Source organism: Sinocyclocheilus anshuiensis, unplaced genomic scaffold, assembly GCF_001515605.1.
Source record: "Sinocyclocheilus anshuiensis isolate Anshui unplaced genomic scaffold, SAMN03320099.WGS_v1.1 scaffold1531, whole genome shotgun sequence".
NCBI lineage: Eukaryota > Metazoa > Chordata > Actinopteri > Cypriniformes > Cyprinidae > Sinocyclocheilus > Sinocyclocheilus anshuiensis.
In genome coordinates, this window is record NW_015551200.1 from 1 (window position 1) to 18,794 (window position 18,794).

Genomic DNA, 18,794 nt, shown 5'->3' on the forward strand with positions numbered 1-18,794 from the left:
TAGGAATGCACATATCTTCACAGAAACTGATATAAGATGTTACAGGTATGTATTTATATATACATATTAAAAATATATACAGTACACACGCATATATTATGTAAACAAAAACTTTTATTTTGGATGCGATTAATCGCCATTAATCATTTGACAGCACTAAAAATGATTAATGTAAATATGAACTGGAATATAATAAAGCATCATGATGAAACAATGTATTCCAGTTAGTGTTAAAAAATAATAATAACATAATTACTAACCTAAGTAAAATTGTTCTCTAGAGACACAATATCTTCTACCACTGTTTTAGCATATAGGGCTATTATTCTGTATTATTCTTATTACACTAGGCAGATATACAGAAATGAACATTTGGTTGTCACTATACTGAATTTAGTTGTAGCCAGGATACGGATGTTTTCATGCTTGGGATAGTTCACCTAAAAATAAAAATTCTGTCATCATTTACTCATCCTCCACTTGTTCCAAACCTTTCATTTGTTGAACACAGAAGAAGATATTTTCAAGAATGGTGGTAACCAAAGAGTTGACTTCGTTCCATAGTATTTTTTCCCATACTGTGTCAATTGTTTGGTTACCACCATTAAATTAATGAAACAAAAGAAGAAAAAAGTTATTCAGCTTTGGAATGACATAAGGGTGAGTAGGTAATGACGGATATTTCATTTTTGGCTGCACTATCCCTTCAAAGGAGCATCAGTTTAATAGCATACTGTGTGTAAGCTACCAGGACAATGTCTTTCCACAACTAAAAACGGTTGGATGTGACTTCACAATATAATAATAAACTCAGTTTATCGTCATGATGACTTGACAAGAAGAAACCATCACATTTGGACTGTCGTGGGAGTTTTGAGGAGTGAAGTGCGCTGAGCTCCAGCCGCAGAGTGGAGCAGTGTTTTATGTTGAGTCACTGGGAGAGGGAGAGAGAGAGAGAGAGGTCTCTCACTTAACAAACAAATCAGCAGCAGATCTGCGGGCATACACAAACACACGCAGGTTCTGTCCTTCCACCTGCCGCGGGAGACACTTTGATGGTCGCAGTAGGTTAAATTAACCGGATTACCGAGAACCCCGCTCTGCTTTATTTTAACGTGGACCTCCGACGATATCTATGCATTATTTAGACTGAAATAAGCAAAAAATGACGGAGCTGAGACGGCGAGGAGGAGGAGGAGACCCTGACAGCACTGAAAACATAAGTTACAAGGTAATTTATAGAGCACACGCTCATTCAGTCGGCTTTATTTCTCTCAGTCGACTGCGAATGACCTTCTAGCTAAGCAGCTAGCGCTTCAACCTGAGAAGATATTACACAAAAACAACTTGTTTAAGGCTATATTAGGATTTTATATGGCGGCTTTTGCGTTCGGGGACTGTCTCTTTAATATATTTCATCTTAAACTGTCGGTTGCCTCATGAAGTTGCTGAGCCAAACACACTGCAAAGCCACCGTGTCAGTGGCTGTGTCGCAAAACCTATTGAGCGGCCTACCTAGACAGCATTTTTGGTAGACGCGTCTGGAACGTTCTGAGTATTTTGACTGAGCATCGCTCTCATTTAGGGCCTGTTTACACCTGGTCATTTCATGCGTTTTCGCTGATCGGATATCTATCTGATTTGTTAAAACGTTTCCATTTACACTTGGCCACAAATGTGTCGTCGCAAAACAGTTTTAAATCCGGTGTTCAATTCCCGCGCTATATTTAAAGCTGTAGTCCTTAATTTTTTTTTGTTAAAAATGATCCGAAATCAATATTTGAGCAAGTACATAACCAGCCAGTGTTCAAAAATATCGCCTTACTATAGCCCAATTCACAACGGTTAGCTTATAATAATGTTTTCTAATTTGAGTGGTATGGGTAGGTTTTCGCGGGAAATTCGAGCATGGCACTGCGTCATTACGTAACGTCTGTAAACATAAAGAAGTTGTCCCGGCTACTAGGCTATAGCCTAGTATATAATGATACACATCCGATTTCGTTCTCAGCTGTTTACATTCATTTAAAACATAACCGACTGCGTTTACGAGAATGATCATCGAGACGGGTACTATTGACATAATTCTGTGTGTATGTGTATGTGTATTCAAACATAAGGAGGAGATGCGAAAGACGAATAAACTCGGTGTTCGCGCGCTGTCTGAAACGCGTCTGTGTGTGCGTGCGCCTTGCACGTGTGCGGCAGAACTGAAGAGACGCTGCGTGAGTTGCGGCTTGTGCGCGCGCTTCAGGTGTGAGTCAGACAGCAAGACCAGACGGCAAAGAGTTGTTTTCTGCAACTTATTGCACTTAACTCTTTAACGTCAAGCAATTCTCTGCTATATGCGTCGAACTAAAACTTTTACCTTTTGCAACGTTTTGATTTAAGTAGCCTATTATTAAAATGATTCAGATATCACAGCCCTTGCGATATGCATATTGCGATATTTCGATAATTTCGATATATCGTGCAGCCCTAGTTAATGCTAATGCGAGGGTGTTTCTAATGCAGAGTCTATGGGAGGGACGGTAAATTTGACATCGTTCTCTCTTCTGACTGCCGTTATCCGTCTCTTAATTTTTTCACTTTTATTGAAAGTCATGAAAACACTATCGTGGAGTTTTTCTTTTGCTATTTGAGCAAATGGGAATGCAAAAAATATATTTGTGGTACTCTCCCATTCACTGCTCTTCAAGTTAACCCAACTATGACGACTTCGGCTGCTGAGAAACCCGGAAATGTGAAAAAGGTCCATTGTGTGTTGACCGTCTGCGTTTTACTTTGTTTCATTCACGGCAGTTTGCGCTTCGGCTTGCTGGAGATACTCAGTTACTCGTCCGCGACGATGCGTGTTGCATTAGTGCAGTCATATCTGACTATAATGTCATATAGCCTATAACACGCTCTTGCACATTTATTATTTTAACATTTTGGGAGGAGTTAAATTTACATATGTGGTTTCAAAAACCAGATGCATTTACACTGGTCCAGTTTCGTCAGGAATGCGGCCCAGACCGCATATTATATATATTATATTGGGAAATATTTATTTAAGAGCTGAAAGATAAGTTTTGGGTCAGCAAGTGTATTATTAGTCATTTATCTGGAAGAAATGATTGAAGGAAGGTGCTTTAGTTCAAATTGTGAAAATGTTCAATGTCAGCATTTTGCTATCTGTAATCAATTCTTTTGTTTTTATGAATACTCGTCTAGAGTCTAGACACGTGTGCTTTGATTTTAGAATGTCTAACATCTAACAGAATCGGTTTACAAATCCTGTATGTGTATCTGATTGAACAGAGCCATTCCCTCTTCCCTGGAAATGATGTAGTTTTGTTGATAGCTGAGCATTGGCGTAGATCACATGTGACAACAAATCGCTTGGCCACAGTGTGGAAAAGTTGAGAGGGGAGTAACACAGCGGGCATACTGAAAATAGATCACTTGAACTCATGACTCAGCAATTACAAATGTTTTGGTCACAGATGAGGCTTTTGAAGGAGATCTGTGCATGCAGGCTGTCTTGTCTTTGCACTGTTGAACTGTGTTATGAGGACCATAGAGGTCCCCTTTTTTTCCCCTGGAAAAGTTCCCTACAAGTAAGTGTGGGAAAACTAGGGGACCGGCATTTGAGAGCAGAGCCAAGAGCATATTGGTTTACATAAACCAAATTGGTGGCATGATTAAGTAAAATAGTAATTTTATATTTTAAAAAGAAAGTTCATTTGAATATTTTTAAAATTAAATAGGCTAAATAATATCAATAATTAAACAATATAATAAACTTGTAAATAATAAAATATTTAATGACATTATTTAAAAATAAATACATACAATTATTATTTTACTTAAAAAATAATATTCAATAATATTCCAAAAAATCTTAAAGTGATGTTACCAAAACTGCTGACTCAAGCATATTCAGTGTTGATTATGCAGAAATACTTATGTTTATTCACAGATAATTCTGCAAGGGCATCTGCTTAATCCTTTTAATGGAAATAAATATTGGCAAATTTAGTCAAAGAAGCACTAAGGCTCTGATAGAACATTGTGTTTTTGTCCTGGAGACCGCTGACCTTATAAGACTAATGCTGATGTCTCACGGGCTGAGCTTTGACTGTCCATCTAGAGCCCCTCAGCCAGTTCTCTCAAGGTCAGTCTCTCCAACACTCATAATAACAAGCAGTATTTACAGCCCTGCACTCTCACTGATGATTGAGGTTATTTACAGAGCTCAGTCTTGTGGTTTTCAGTTCAAATCTTTTCTTTTCCTCTCATTGAGAGAAGCATCATTAGCCACAGTCTCTCTGGGCTTTTGCATGGTTCTCTGCTCAATGTACACCTCAGCAGTCTTTGGAGTTCAGTGGACCATCATAACCTCTGCGCAGCACGTCCTGCAGCCTGGCCTCAGCGATGGATTCGCTCTCTTCCCCTGGTCATGGCCTACTTCTGCAATTTACCACAGAAAGCTGGTTACTCAGCACATTACAATCACACAATTTCTGTGATTTATAATTACACAATTAGGTTTAGGCCTGGCAGTGTAGATGTTATGTGGACATTTTTTTTCAGTTAATTTGAGTCATTGATATATTTATTTTTAAATCTATGTTTGACAACACTAATTGCTAGGTGACCAAATAGTTTTGTGGGTAAAAACTGCTGCAGGTAATTTCTAATGACTTTTCCAAATTGGGAAATATTCCCAATGGTATTTCCCAAACACTACCCCAACTTCCATGGTTGGACAAAACTGGTAGTCCCACCGAAACTCGGAGATTGATTTGATTGGCTAACACATGGGCCATAGTCATTTCTCAGGACACATCTTTCAGAGTAATCTCTCTGGTAATGGGGACATTTTATGTGTTGTATCCTGCAGAACACTGGTGAGCAACTGTGCTGGTATTTTCAACAGTGTTTTCTCCCATAATGCAACAGTGGGCTATTTAGCACATAATACAGTAAGCAATACTGCGTTTGGAATTCTGCTGCATCCACTCTCCTCCATTCACTTTTGACATCAGCCATGAGTGTGTCCATTTTGGTATTTGCTGCAACACTACAAATTCCTGATCAGCCCATTTTTTTTGCCACTGCTGTAAAGAATTTAAAGCGACAGTGAAAACTGGGCCAAGCTGTCATCCCCAGGAAAAAGTCCACAGAGGATATGGTCCTTTACTGACACTTTATTTTCACCCTTGAAGCACTTTAGAGAGGATTTAATAGGCTGCTGAAGTGATGATATGGCAGGTTTTTTGACATTTCCACTGTTCATTGGTTATATGATCTCTGCACGTCCTGTTACAGATACCGGCTCTGCAGGTAGAAACTGAATGAGAGATGCGGTGACTGCTGGCTGCGGTCGTTATGCCTTTGTGTGTTTGTGTTTTGGTGTGCGCTAGGCCTTTTGGGATGGAGCTGGTCTGGGGCTTTTCCCTCTTTCTCTCTCAGGGATTAGTGTAGTCTCATTTATGGAGCAGCTAATCAGCAGGCTAGTCTTCTTATCCGTTCACATCCAGGACTCTTATAGGCAGTAGGATACATGTGTGCAGCACTTAGCTCTCAAGGACACAAACACAGCAGTTTCTCTCTCTTCTAAAGGGCATGTTATGGATTTATATTATTAATTTAATATTAATATTAAAGGGGTCATATGACATTGCTAAAAAGAACATTATGTTGTGTATTTGGTGTAATGCAATGTGTTTATGCGGTTTAAGGTTAAAAAAACACATTATTTTCCACATAATGTACATTATTGTTTCTCCTCTATGCCCCGCCTTTCTGAAACGCGTCGATTTTTACAAAGCTCATTGGTCTGAAAAGCGAGGTGTCCAGTGCGTTGGCCAGCTATCCAGTGCGTTGTGATTGGCTGAATACCTCACGCGTGTGACGGAAATGTTACGCCCCTTAACATACTGTGACGCCGTCTCCCGGCACAGCGAGACAAAACAAATAAAACCCATTACAAACGAGGCATTTGTTGCATCCAGTGGGGACATAATTACTGATTATAATGACGACTTCTGTGTTTTTACACGTTGCGTATCGCGCCGCGTAAACATAAAACCGAACTGCCCCACTTTATAGAACAGCCTTTGAGCACAGACCCATCTACTCTGCAGGTTCAGGAAACAGTCCTCCATAAAATGTCACACAGCGTCACACACTGCGGGCTAGAGTGAGCGGCGGCCGGCGGGCTGAGTGAGCGGAGGCCGGCGGGCTTGAGTACGGTGCGGACGGCGGATTCGACGAAGGAGCGGCCGGCGGGCTTGTGGCAACCACATGTGACGACCCCAGGCTGGACTCCGCTTCATTAAAGGGAAAAATGAAATCGCATCATATGACCCCTTTAATAAATATATTGAACATAATAAGAAATTATTATTATTGTTATTATTATAAAATAATGCATATTTTTGCATATTATGGGTTCATTTTGTAGACTAATGTAGTTTTATCTTGTCAAACAGTTGAAACTATAAAATAAAATTGGGTACTTGCAAAAAATTAATGTGAACTGATGCAAGAAACCTTGACTAACATTATAAGTGTGCATCAGGGAACAAAATAAAACTATGAAAGTAAAATAGCCTGTTTGAACTGGGTGATTTACTATTAGGTTTAAAGGGCTGTAGTTTCCTATTGACTGTTGAGTGTCATTTAAATAGTGGAAATATATCAGCTGATTCTTTTTCTTGAATGGACTGCAGAATGCTACTAGGCTACCATTTAGTGAAACCCTCAGGCTAATAATAGGTCTACTCATCTGTAGCGTTAGGAAACTCTCTCTTCTCATCTGTCTATTGTCCTGGTCCTGGCAGAGTATGAAGGGGATAATGTTGCAGTTTGTTTGTTGCCTTCTGTTTCCTTTTCGAAAATAACCATTTAATTTAATTATCACATTGCACAAAATGTAGTTGGACTACACTGATGTAGCTGATAGCTGGAATGAGTGTTGCTCAGATCTGTACATTTCCATGAATGTTTTCTGGGGGCTTGAGTGTGTCCTCATTAAAAAGTTAGCACAGGGTTTCTTTTACCAGCCTTAATCATCAGCACAGCTGCTTACAGTCATGGTCCAACGGCTTTGGTTCACTGTCTAATTTTGGAAACTGTACAATGTTCATCTTGCTCATACATTGCCAAATTTGGTTTTCAGTAAGGGGTTTTGAAAGAAACACCACAAAATACACAAAATCTATGAATAACAAAGCCAGCATAGTCTCACAGGAACCAGACTTTTGCTTGGCATAAAGTCTGTAGCACATTCAGAGCTTATTCTGGCCATGAATCACTGACTTCTGGACAACAGTGTGTCTTTTATGTGACCTCTGAAATTCATATTTATGCATGTGACAGACAGTTCAAGCCAAAACAACTTACAAGGCATGGAATATGTGAAATAACCTTTGTTATAGAAGTACTGCTAATGTTATTTATTTAGAAAGTTTGTAGGCTGTAGAGGAGCATTACGTCTACGCAGTATTACATATTAACTTACCAGCATGTAGCTTGTTTGCTGTGGCCTTTTTTACGTTTAGGTGCTGTAAAACAAGCTGCAGTTGGGATTTTTTTCTTTAGCTTGCAATAGTTTGTTTTTCGGTCTGAAAGGCAGATCAGCTACTTTGTGACCTGCTCTGTGATCGCAGTGGTAGACTGCCGGCACAGCATTTAAATCCAGATTACAGATTTATTGCAGATTATGAGACAATTACACATCAGGCTTTCCAGGATGTGGGCTGCTGCTGAAACCACATGTAGAGGCTTACAAACTAGCAATGACCTATCCTGTTGTTAGCCAGTAATATTTCCCTATAATGATGTTATCAGTGAACATTAGGGCTGGGTGTTGACACAGATTTCACTAATAGATTTGATTCTGATTCACAAGCTCTTGAGTTAGTTCTGATCTTGATTCAATGCTGAATCAATTAATTTGGATATCTATCCAGTACAGTACATGTAAATTGTACTTCTCTCTCAACTAATGCTGTAAACTGGTGCTTGAAACACTGTTAGAGCGATCACATGAGACATGATACATTTCAGTAAGTAACTCAGCCCATGTGAACATGAGTTATTCATTAAATCATAACCACAAGCTGTTATGATGACATATTTGTTCAACTCTTTTAGTACACCTAAATGGATGCTTGCCCCCCCCCAGCAAGCATCCATTAGTTTCCTCTGCTACTGTTACAGGCCATATTTTATTCTGTTCTTTGGCTCGTCGTTGTGTTGTGCTAGCCAAGACAACAGTGAAAGATGAGAAAGCAGCATCTTTTCACCATGCGTCAGGCAGACGGGTATCTTCAGTCTACTGTACTGCACCTACTCAGGTGCCATGTCCTCAAGCCCGATTGATTTTCCTCAGAGGAATTTGTCTAGCATTTGCATAAGTCATGCCGGCAAATATCCTATCCACCGTCGCTCTCTATTACTTTGACTGGTAAATCTGTGATTTCCATGAAGGGCTGCATTTCAGGGTGATTGCAAAAGACTACTGAATTATGACATTGTGAATTGTGAGTTTTGTTTTGAGTTTCCATCAAAGTGTGTGGTGGTTCTCTCACCTAATTCATTGTTTTTGGAAGTGTTTCTTGGTGTGTTGTTGTGTAATATTCCATAAAAAAAGACTCAAGACAGTTCACTCATATTGCTATGAATGGGAGCTGCAACATGCAGAGTGCTGCAGGGATGATGTATTTTTCTAGACAAAAACCATAATATCACTGATATATCACATATCTCTTCTAGTTCCATAATCCCTTTGCTTCTGGTGATTGTATTTAGGCTTCAAAATTAATAAAAGTTACGTTCATTTGTGAAGATAATCAAATGTATTAGACGATTAACAAAACTTTTATTGGTCACAGAGCTTATTTTCTGCAGTAATCCTAATCCAAAAGCCATTTGAAAAATCCTGTTGTGTCTATCACCAATAGCAAAAATGCTTTAAAAGCAGTTGATTTACCGATGCCATGTTTACAAAGTAGTTTGACAGAGACCAGTTAAAACACCCCTATTTAAAACAAACACACACACTTTAGCAACTGCACAACAATGCCACGTTAACATTTTGTGTCATAAAATGCAATATAAAATTGTTTGTTTATGCCTGTGTTGTTAAGTGTATATAATTATCTGCCTTGAAATCAGTGCATTAATTCTCTTTTTTTTTTTTTCCTCCCCGTGTGTTTACATTCTGCAGGAGGCAGATGGAGATGACAAGCTCACTTTTCCCGGTGAGGGGGAAGGAGAAATAGAGGGCGACTCCAAAGCGGACACACCAGACGTGCCACCTTCCACAGATAACACTCCACAGTGTCTCAACAAAGCCCTGGAGGGCTTGTCATCTAGGTACCCAATGATTCTGAGCTCATGAGCAACTCCCCAAACATTCAACATCGGCATTATGTACCTGTACGGATATTTAGGCCCCACATGGGCAACTATGAGTCTCTGATGCATCACAAACAGGTTGAACCTGTTTTCGCTGGGAAAATAGGAAACCTGTACACTAATATTCTCTAAAAACAACCCTTTCCAAACATGAAGGATTTTTTCGTAAAATCAGTGCCTTGAAAAAATTGATCTGGTTAATCTTTGAAAGCTGACACATAACCTTACAGCCAAGTGTATTGCTCAGCTATTCACATTTATAAGATATGATATGCAGATGAGGTTAGGGGTCGGTCAAAAGGGAAATGGTCCCTCAAAGAGATTAAACGGGATCTTTATTAGGAACAATCCTAATCCTTGTCAGTTTTGCTGTTCTGTTGGTGGGATTTGCTGCAGCCTCTTTAAAAGACCGCAGAGGCGCTGGTCCAATGACATGCCTGAATGCCGGCGCCTGGCTACCCACCACATTTTGTGATGATGCTGCACTTTTCCACTTTCCCTCCCCTTTCTCTTTCTCTCCATTGACAAATTCCCTCCCATTCTTTTCAGTGGCTTGCATGAGTTGTGGCACCTGCAAACAGTTTATTACACTGTGGGCCAGAAAACGAAGAAGAAGAATTCACATCTCTCACGGAGCCCCATTTATTACATTTATGGCACCATTGGCATAAATCTATTCCATCAGTTTTGTTCTCACAAAGCGCAGAATATCATAAATACATCTTGAATGTTCAGCATTGAAGCTTAAATCAAACTGAAATCATTTTGTTGTACAGTAGATCATTCTGCTCAAGCTATTTCATTCAGTTAAACACACCCACATTTCAACAGTGAGGAAATCACTGGGTCATCAGTTAAACATTTCACCTCTTTCACAGGCCTTCAGTACATTTCCAAGTTAACACAAACGGAAAATGTAACCTATTTGCCAGTACTTACAGTATAAATGTATTTTCATATACAAACTTTTTAACTGTCTGGACAGGTTTCTTGCAAAACTGTAGTTTTCTTTTTGTCTGCATTCAAATTGATTTTTTTTTTTATCTCAACAGGTGGAAGAACTGGTGGATAAGAGGCATATTGTCATTGACAATGATCATTGGCTTCTTTCTTATCATCTATTTGGGACCCATTATGCTTATATTTGTGGTAAGTGTGAGTACAAACCATATATGTACCGCGCAAACACAATTAACAAGACAAACACACTGACCCCTGGCTAGCCAGCGTTTGTGGTTACTATAGAGAGCATTTACAAAACATTTCATCTGTCCTCCTACAAACCCTTTGGGCCACATTCTGTCATTTAGCTGATTTTTAACCCTACCTGATTTGTCATAATATAAAAATACCACTAAAACTCCTACAGTGTTTTAACTCGATATTTGACAGAAATTTCAAAAGTGCTTTTTGAATGTGTTCAGCTCTTACAACATACTTTGTTTTTATTACAGCTTACTTTTTTATAATCTTTTTTTATAGGTTATGGGTGTTCAGATCAAGTGTTTTCATGAAATTATAACCATTGGCTACAGAGTTTACCGTTCCTATGAACTACCATGGTTTAGGACTCTTAGCTGGTAAGTGAAATGTTGTTTAGGTACCATTTAAAGCTTTCCTTTCACCCCTTATCTCTCCACCCTTCCCCCTACTCTCTGATTCATGTACTTTACATTCATGTACGGACAGTCAACTACAAACAAACACACACCCACTCTCTCACGTTTTAGCAGTTACCTTTTTTCATAGATAAAGTAGTGATTAACTGGACTTGAGCAAAGTGCACTTCCATGTTGGAACCTAGCATAAAGTACACCCCACCTGCAGGCTTTGTCCAAACAAAACAAGATGACAGCCAAGCATCTGAAAGGGGCCTTGTATTGTTTCTATCAAATACATTTCTTTCTCTCAAATCATCAGATCTTGACACAAATGCACCTTGTATTTCAGGTACTTCTTGATTTGTGTGAACTACTTCTTTTATGGTGAGACCGTGGCTGATTATTTCGGCGCACTCGTTCAAAGGGAGGAACCTTTGCAGTTCCTTGTGCGTTATCATCGGTTTATTTCTTTTGCACTGTATTTAGCAGGTGAGTGTAACTGACAACTCGCATTAAACACTCCACTGAAACTTTTATGACTAGGTCAGTAGCCCACAGTGCACACTTAGCTTTATAGCATAGTTTATATATTGTTTATAGATTATATATATCGAATGGTATTCAAGTTGATTGTATGCTTGGTCACATTGACATATGCTTTTATGCTGTAATTATATAAATATGCTGTTGCTCTGTGCCAACCAGCTATTCACCTGCAGCTATGCTACCGTTCAAAGGTTTTTTTATTTAGCAAGCACACATACCTTGACCAAAAGTGACAGTAAAGACTTTATAATAGGGATGCACCGATACTGGTATCGGTATCGGGCCCGATACTGGTGTCCTGTACTCGTACTCGATAAAGATTATGTACCATAGAGCAAAAAAATGAACGGTGAAAGTTACAAAAACATGTAAAATACATTTTAATGGGCATAATTAAGTGTGAAAATAAAAGGATATACAGTCAAACCAAAAATTATTCAGAGACCAGATATAATTTTTATATTTTTTTACTAGTGGGTGCAGGACACTATAGATAATTTATGTAAGTGAGGATAGCAAAATAAAGTAAACTGTGACAAATTATACCCAACAATTCTTCATACAGTGGACTACCAGTAAAACTGATACAAATTTGGGACCAAAAATTATTCAGACCGAGTCTGGGAAAAAAAATTGAAGTTGAGGTTTGCACGAAGCTGGATAACAGCATGCCCAGGAGACTACAGGCTGTCATTGAGGCTAAGGGCTGCCCGACTAAGTATTGATAGTTGTGTAAATACTGTCATACTAACAGCTGTCTCAATTATTTTTGGTTGATTGTAATCCATAGCATACCTTTCTATCAAAATTATCTAACATTATCAAGCTGAATTTGTTCTGACACAGTTTAACTCTTGAGTTCTTGTCATATTGTATTACCATTTTCTAAACTATAGCGAATAAACTGTGATAATGGGAGAAATGTTGAAGGTGTCTAAATAAATTTTGAGTGGTATCGGTGCATCCCTACTTTATAATGTTACAAATAATTTCTATTTCAAATAAATACTGTTCTTCTGAACATTCTTTTCATTAATCCTGAAATAAATGTACCAAGTTGTTTAACTGTGATAATAATAAGAAATATTTCTCGGGCACCAAATCGGCATATTAGAATGATTTCTGAAGAATCATGCGACCCTGAAGACTGGAGTAAACAGCTTAGCTGTTTTCAATTAAAATATATTTTGGCAGTATTCATTTTAATAATATTCCACAATATTGCTGATTTACTGTATTTTTAATTTAAGAAATGCAGCCTTGGTGATCATAAGGCACTTTAAAAAACATTCAAAAATCTTGCCAACCCCAGAATTTTGAATTGTAGCATACATATAGCACAACAGTGTTGGGCAAGTTACTCTGAAAATGTAATCAAATTACTGATTACTGATGACTCCTTTTAAAAGTAATCATGTTACTGTTCTGATTACTTTATTTCAAAAGTAATTAGTTACATTACTAGTTACGTTACTTTTTTTCCTCCATGAAATTGATGAAATCCCAGCATACATGCTTAATCAAGCATCAACATTCACAGAACACTGTTATTTTTAACTAAAGCAAGCGGCTGCTGCGTGCATGGTTTGGCATGGAAGAATGCCAGGAAAGAGCGCTGCATTTATAATCTCTAAAATACATCTCAGTTCATCGCAATCTCACAAATCTCTGTTATAACACAATAAATATATGCATAATGAATCTTTCATAATGTCTAGAATTCGTGTGTTATAATGAGAGGATTCGTGAGCACGCAAATTTCAGCACTGCATTGCTCAACGCTGCAAACACGTGTTATAGCCTAAATAGAAACTCTGTATACGCTTGCATCTGTTAATCGTTTATATTTTATATTAGTTCATGTAGCTTTTGTGCAAGAGATGAATAACAATTTATTTGTTTTAGATATTGTATGTTTAGATATTTCTATTTTGCGGGAGTCCCGTGAATAATTTTATTCTCCCGCATCCCGCACACACACGAGTGTTTACCCGCCCGCACCAGCACTCGCCCATGTTGTCCCGCGCCACACTCTGTTGCGTCGGGTCTCACGGGAGCAGGTCTCTAATCCACTGGCACTTGACTCAGACAGTGCATGTGCTACATCCTTTTTACAATCTCTAGATTATAAAACACTGCATTCTGTCAGCAATGTAACGCGGCAGTAACGTATAGAGACCTCAGCTTGTAACTATACTCTTAATTACTATTTTGTTAAATTACTCTGTTACTAAAAAAGTAATCAAATTACAGTAACGCGTTACTAAGTAATGCGTTACTGCCCAACACTGTAGCACAACCTTGAGTGTCAAAAATGTTTAGAGTGAAAAGTTGAATAAACAAATAAACATGAATTTTATAATGTTTTAATATTTGTGTTGCCCTTTTGCTTTAATGACAGCATCACTCAAACTGCATGAACTTCACAGATTTGTATAAATCTCATTATCTCATGAGTGCGGAGCAGCTCAGGGCCATGACAGAGATGCTGCTGCAAAAGTAGATGTACAGTAGATTTGTGTTCATGTACCTCTGCCTCTGTTATGGCCATAAATGCACAGCATGCTGGCAACTGTTGCAGTTATTTCTTCTCACTAAACTTTGCTCTCTCTCCAGCACAGCTTAATGGTCGTCATCATAGAGAATATATAAATCAGAATTTACAGTATAAGACATAACCCAGTGTGTACAAAGAATGTACAAAAACAAAATAACCTATAATGATGTGTGCTGCTGTCATAACAGTGATATGGAAGCTTTCCAAAACAAAAATGGATAAACAAATGCTTGTCTGCTGTCTTTCAAATACATTTCTTTAAATGGAAATCAGAATGATACAGTAAACAGTGATAAGGTTTATTAATTCTTTCTTATATTGTAGGAAATTAACCGCATGTTATTTGCTTTTTACAGGTTTCTGCATGTTTGTACTGAGTTTAGTGAAGAAACATTACCGCCTGCAGTTTTATATGGTGTGTATCAGTCATTTATATGCCAGCCAGAACTAAACTGTCCATTTCATTCACAGTCATGTGCATATCATGTGTTGGGCCTTTGGATACTCAGTAGTCCCATGTCATAATATCACATTTAATGTTATATTTCTGTATAATGAGTTCACATTTAGAAACACTGGGCATTGTGAAAGTGTTGCAAATAATGTTTTATATGAGTCATTGCATGCCATATATTAACAGTGTATGCAAGGCAGCGCTTTTATTACTTTTATTCTGGTCTAGTGCTGAAATGCGGGTTTCATGATCTTTTAGCATACAGACTTCATTCAAATTTTGCAATGTAGATAATTTTAGTATTAAGTGTCCTTTTTAAAAAAAATTATACACAACAACGTTCACACATTCGAAGTCAGTGCAATTTTTCAATGTTTTTGAAAGTCTCGTATGCTCACCAAAGCTGCATTAATTTGATCAGATATACAGTAAAAACAGTAATATTGTGAAATATTATTACAATTAAAAAAAACTGTTTTCTATTTTAATATATTTTAAAATGTAATTTATTCCTGTAATGGCAAAGCTGGGTTTTCAGCAGCCATTACTGAAAACAGTCATAAGTGCTTAATATTTTTGTTGAAACAGTGATACATTTTTTCAAAAGAACTGCATATCAATTTGAAATGGAAATCATTTGTAACATTAAATAAAATTTCTGTCACTTTTCATCAATTTAATGCATCTTTGCTGAAGAAAAGTACTCATTTTAGAATTTTCACCATTCAGAATGCAATGGAAATGATGATGCCCTCAATTAGTGTCATGACAACAGCAATGGTGGCTCTGATGCTGCTTTTTATTGGGAAAACCCCCAAACCTAAATTCAAGCTGTTGCCTTGCTAGCACTGATATTTCCTTCAAGAAATGCAAACTTAGTTTTGATGTAAATTGTTGGTTATTTATTAACCAAAGTGTTGAGCTGTTGGGTTGAGTCCAGCTACAGTGGTTCAGAATCTCTAATAATAGCCTTGAACTGTGACTTACTTCACTTCAACCATTGATGTCAGCAAAATGTCATTTTCTTTGTGAGTGTGGTCACACCCATTCCACATGAACATAAAAACTGCCAAATGAAACACTCAGCAGCCAAATACGTTTTGTTCCAGCTAAGTTTGCTTGAGCATTTAGTAGTCAAAACATTTAGAATGTTTATGTCTCTGTTTAATTTTATAGTCTTAGTACAGACTTCTGAATTAACATTTGAGAAAAAAAAGAAATTTTTTCAACAAAAATGAATCACGCTATGATTTTGTTTGTTTGGATATGTGCCATAACTCGCTTTGCATTATCATTGTTTTAGTGAGTAGATAACATTTCAACCATTCACTCGATGTTTGTGTGTGTCTGTGTGGATGGCCATTTTGTGCGTGTGTGTGTGTGTGTGTTTGTTTGTGCTTGCCATTCCAGTTTGCTTGGACCCATGTGACCTTGTTGATTGTGGTGACTCAGTCACATCTGGTTATTCAGAACCTGTTTGAGGGAATGATCTGGTAAGCCCACCTGACCTGACAGACCTGTCTGAGGTTTCACCTCACTCCTACTCGAGTTTCTCATGCTGCATTCCTGTGCTTCCTGATGTTCCACATGCTAACATGATAACTTGCTGCTCAAGGGAGAGCAGAAACACTCAGTTTTTAGTTAAATTTATTCAAATGTACATTTTAATTCTCTAAAATAATTCACTAATGTAAATGAAGCTAATTGGAACTTTCTTCTCTCCCGTTGTTCTTTATGTGTTGTTGTTCACTGCAATTTCTTCTCTCCTACAGTATGTGTTTGTAAAATAAAACTGTAATTTGTTCTCTAGGTTTATTGTTCCCATCTCTATTGTGATCTGTAATGACATCATGGCCTACCTATTTGGCTTCTTTTTTGGAAGAACTCCACTGATTAAGGTGAACCTGTGATATTTGCATGGTAGATGCTTTCTCACAGCACTAAACATTTCTGATAAACCTTCTCCGTCTCTTCATTTTCTGAACTAATGAGTACATTTCCATCATTTAATGCATTGGGGATGAAAATGATCTTATCTCAAACCTCTTTGCTCTCTCTTCCAGCTCTCCCCAAAGAAGACCTGGGAAGGATTCATTGGGGGATTCTTTGCAACAGTGGTCTTGAGTTTCTTTGTAAGCCACCATTAGACCTTCAAGGATCCTTCTTTTTCAGGATTTCTAAATTGCCTAAAATGTGTGGCTTTGGGCATCCTATACACAGTCTTCATACATTATATGTACATGTACTTGCATTCCTTTGACCGTTGTCTGTAGATCCCCCTTCGTCATACACCTCGATTGGTCGATTATGTACAATGCCTATTGACGCTATTGGTCAAACTACTTTTCAGTGTTTTCCTTCAGCAAGTATGAAAACTATGTGAAAACATAGCCATTTTAGGCAATTTAGAAATCTTAGCCAGGACATGTTGTATGCTCACCCTACCTTCAAGCAACACCAACAACTGTTATATTACCCCATAACCCTCGTGGTATTGTGTGACAACTAAAACCTAATGTCTCCCTCCTATTCCAGTATGCGTACCTGCTATCCCAGTACCAGTACTTTGTTTGTCCAGTGGAATACAACAGTGAGACAAACCGCTTTGCAGTGGAGTGTGAGCCCACAAATCTGTTCATGATTCAGGAATACACACTTCCTGCAGTGGTGCAGAATGCAGTTAGATGGGTGAGTACAGGACAGGCCAAAACTACATGCTGTAACCTAAGAGATTGTGGCCTAATAAACCTCTGCTAAATATATAATAATCGAGAGGGTTGTTTTATTCCTGAATCCTTGGAAATGATAACTGTTTTGTAACAATAATGTTTCTTTATGTAGTATTAGCTAATAATTATGTCTACGTCTTTCTTGTGTCTGCAGAAAACGGTGAACCTTTACCCATTTCAGATCCACAGTATTGCGCTCTCTTCGTTCGCCTCTCTGATCGGACCATTTGGTGGATTCTTTGCCAGTGGCTTCAAACGAGCTTTCAAGATTAAAGTTGGTTCACTTTCAGCAGAAGTCACACATAAACCCTTGAATTTGTATCTTATGGTCTACTTTGAGTGACCGTTACACTGTGAGCTTGTGATTTTTTTTTGTATTTTTTTTGTAGGACTTTGCAGACACCATTCCTGGTCATGGTGGAATAATGGATCGTTTTGACTGTCAGTATCTGATGGCAACGTTCGTTCATGTTTACATAGCAAGTTTTATCAGGTGACCTCTTAACTTATTTGGTTACACTTCATCCTTTCGAAAAAAATATTACCAATCAAAATCGATAAAATAGTCTCTACTAAAATAAATTAAAATAATTATTTAAATTAGAATTAGGCACAGGATCCAAAATGTATTTATTTATTTTATTTATTTATTTAGTCATTTATTAGACGCTTTTATCCAAAGCGACTTACAAATGAGGACAACAGAAGCAACAGAAGCAAGTATTAAAACTAAAAGCTAAAACTTTATAAATACTACCTATACACATTTTAAAAATAAAGAGATTAAATAAAAATGACAAATGCATACAACTAAATTTCAAAATTTAACATATAACTGAAAAACAAAAAATAAAGCTAAACACAATTCAAAATATTAAAGAACAAAAGGTATAAGAGTATAATAATGATTCTAACATAACACTAAGCCAAACATAGAATTAAAATTAAAAGACTAAGTGTGAAATGTGTGTAAACATTGGCTTTGGCCAATAAATCAATTAGATTTACTCATCAGTAGGCTGTAACTTTATAATTACCTTCAACATGGTTTAAGTCAAACTTTGACTGATAGTCTGACCCTTCCTAATTTAGGTGACACAAGCGACACCATTCAAATCAAGGAAATCTCCTGAGACTCGTGCATCTTCTACTAAATAATCCCATTGACATAAAGACAAATGTATTTGAAATGCTCCATTAATTTAGTCACTTTGACCCACAAATGTAATATTTAAAAAATGTTAATATGTAAATTATTACATTTAAAAAGACAAGTTTAAACCAGCATTGACATTATCATGTCTTGGCGGTGCTTTAGAGGGGCAATTACATGTAAACAAACAGAATTGGTATTATTACTAGTGCTGTCAAGCGATTAATCGTGATTAATCGCATCCAAAATAAAAGTTAATATACAAATATAGCATATTTTTCTTAAATATATACATGCATGTGTGTGTATTTATATATACATAATAAATATATACAGTACA

At 37.4% G+C, this 18,794-nt stretch overlaps 1 protein-coding gene across 1 annotated transcript in view; it reads left to right on the forward strand.

Moving 5' to 3' along the window:
* Nucleotides 1–944: 944 nt before the first annotated feature.
* The window catches only part of cds1 (CDP-diacylglycerol synthase (phosphatidate cytidylyltransferase) 1), a 21,605-nt gene continuing 3,755 nt past the window's right edge, over nt 945–18,794 (forward strand). The window contains exons 1-12 of the mRNA XM_016453597.1: nt 945–1,231; nt 9,224–9,372; nt 10,467–10,563; nt 10,897–10,994; nt 11,365–11,504; nt 14,475–14,533; nt 15,983–16,065; nt 16,383–16,470; nt 16,636–16,704; nt 17,108–17,260; nt 17,456–17,575; nt 17,691–17,794. Of these exons, the coding sequence (XP_016309083.1) occupies nt 1,166–1,231; nt 9,224–9,372; nt 10,467–10,563; nt 10,897–10,994; nt 11,365–11,504; nt 14,475–14,533; nt 15,983–16,065; nt 16,383–16,470; nt 16,636–16,704; nt 17,108–17,260; nt 17,456–17,575; nt 17,691–17,794 (1,226 nt within the window). The 5' untranslated portion in view covers nt 945–1,165. The remainder of the gene's footprint in view (nt 1,232–9,223; nt 9,373–10,466; nt 10,564–10,896; nt 10,995–11,364; nt 11,505–14,474; nt 14,534–15,982; nt 16,066–16,382; nt 16,471–16,635; nt 16,705–17,107; nt 17,261–17,455; nt 17,576–17,690; nt 17,795–18,794) is intronic.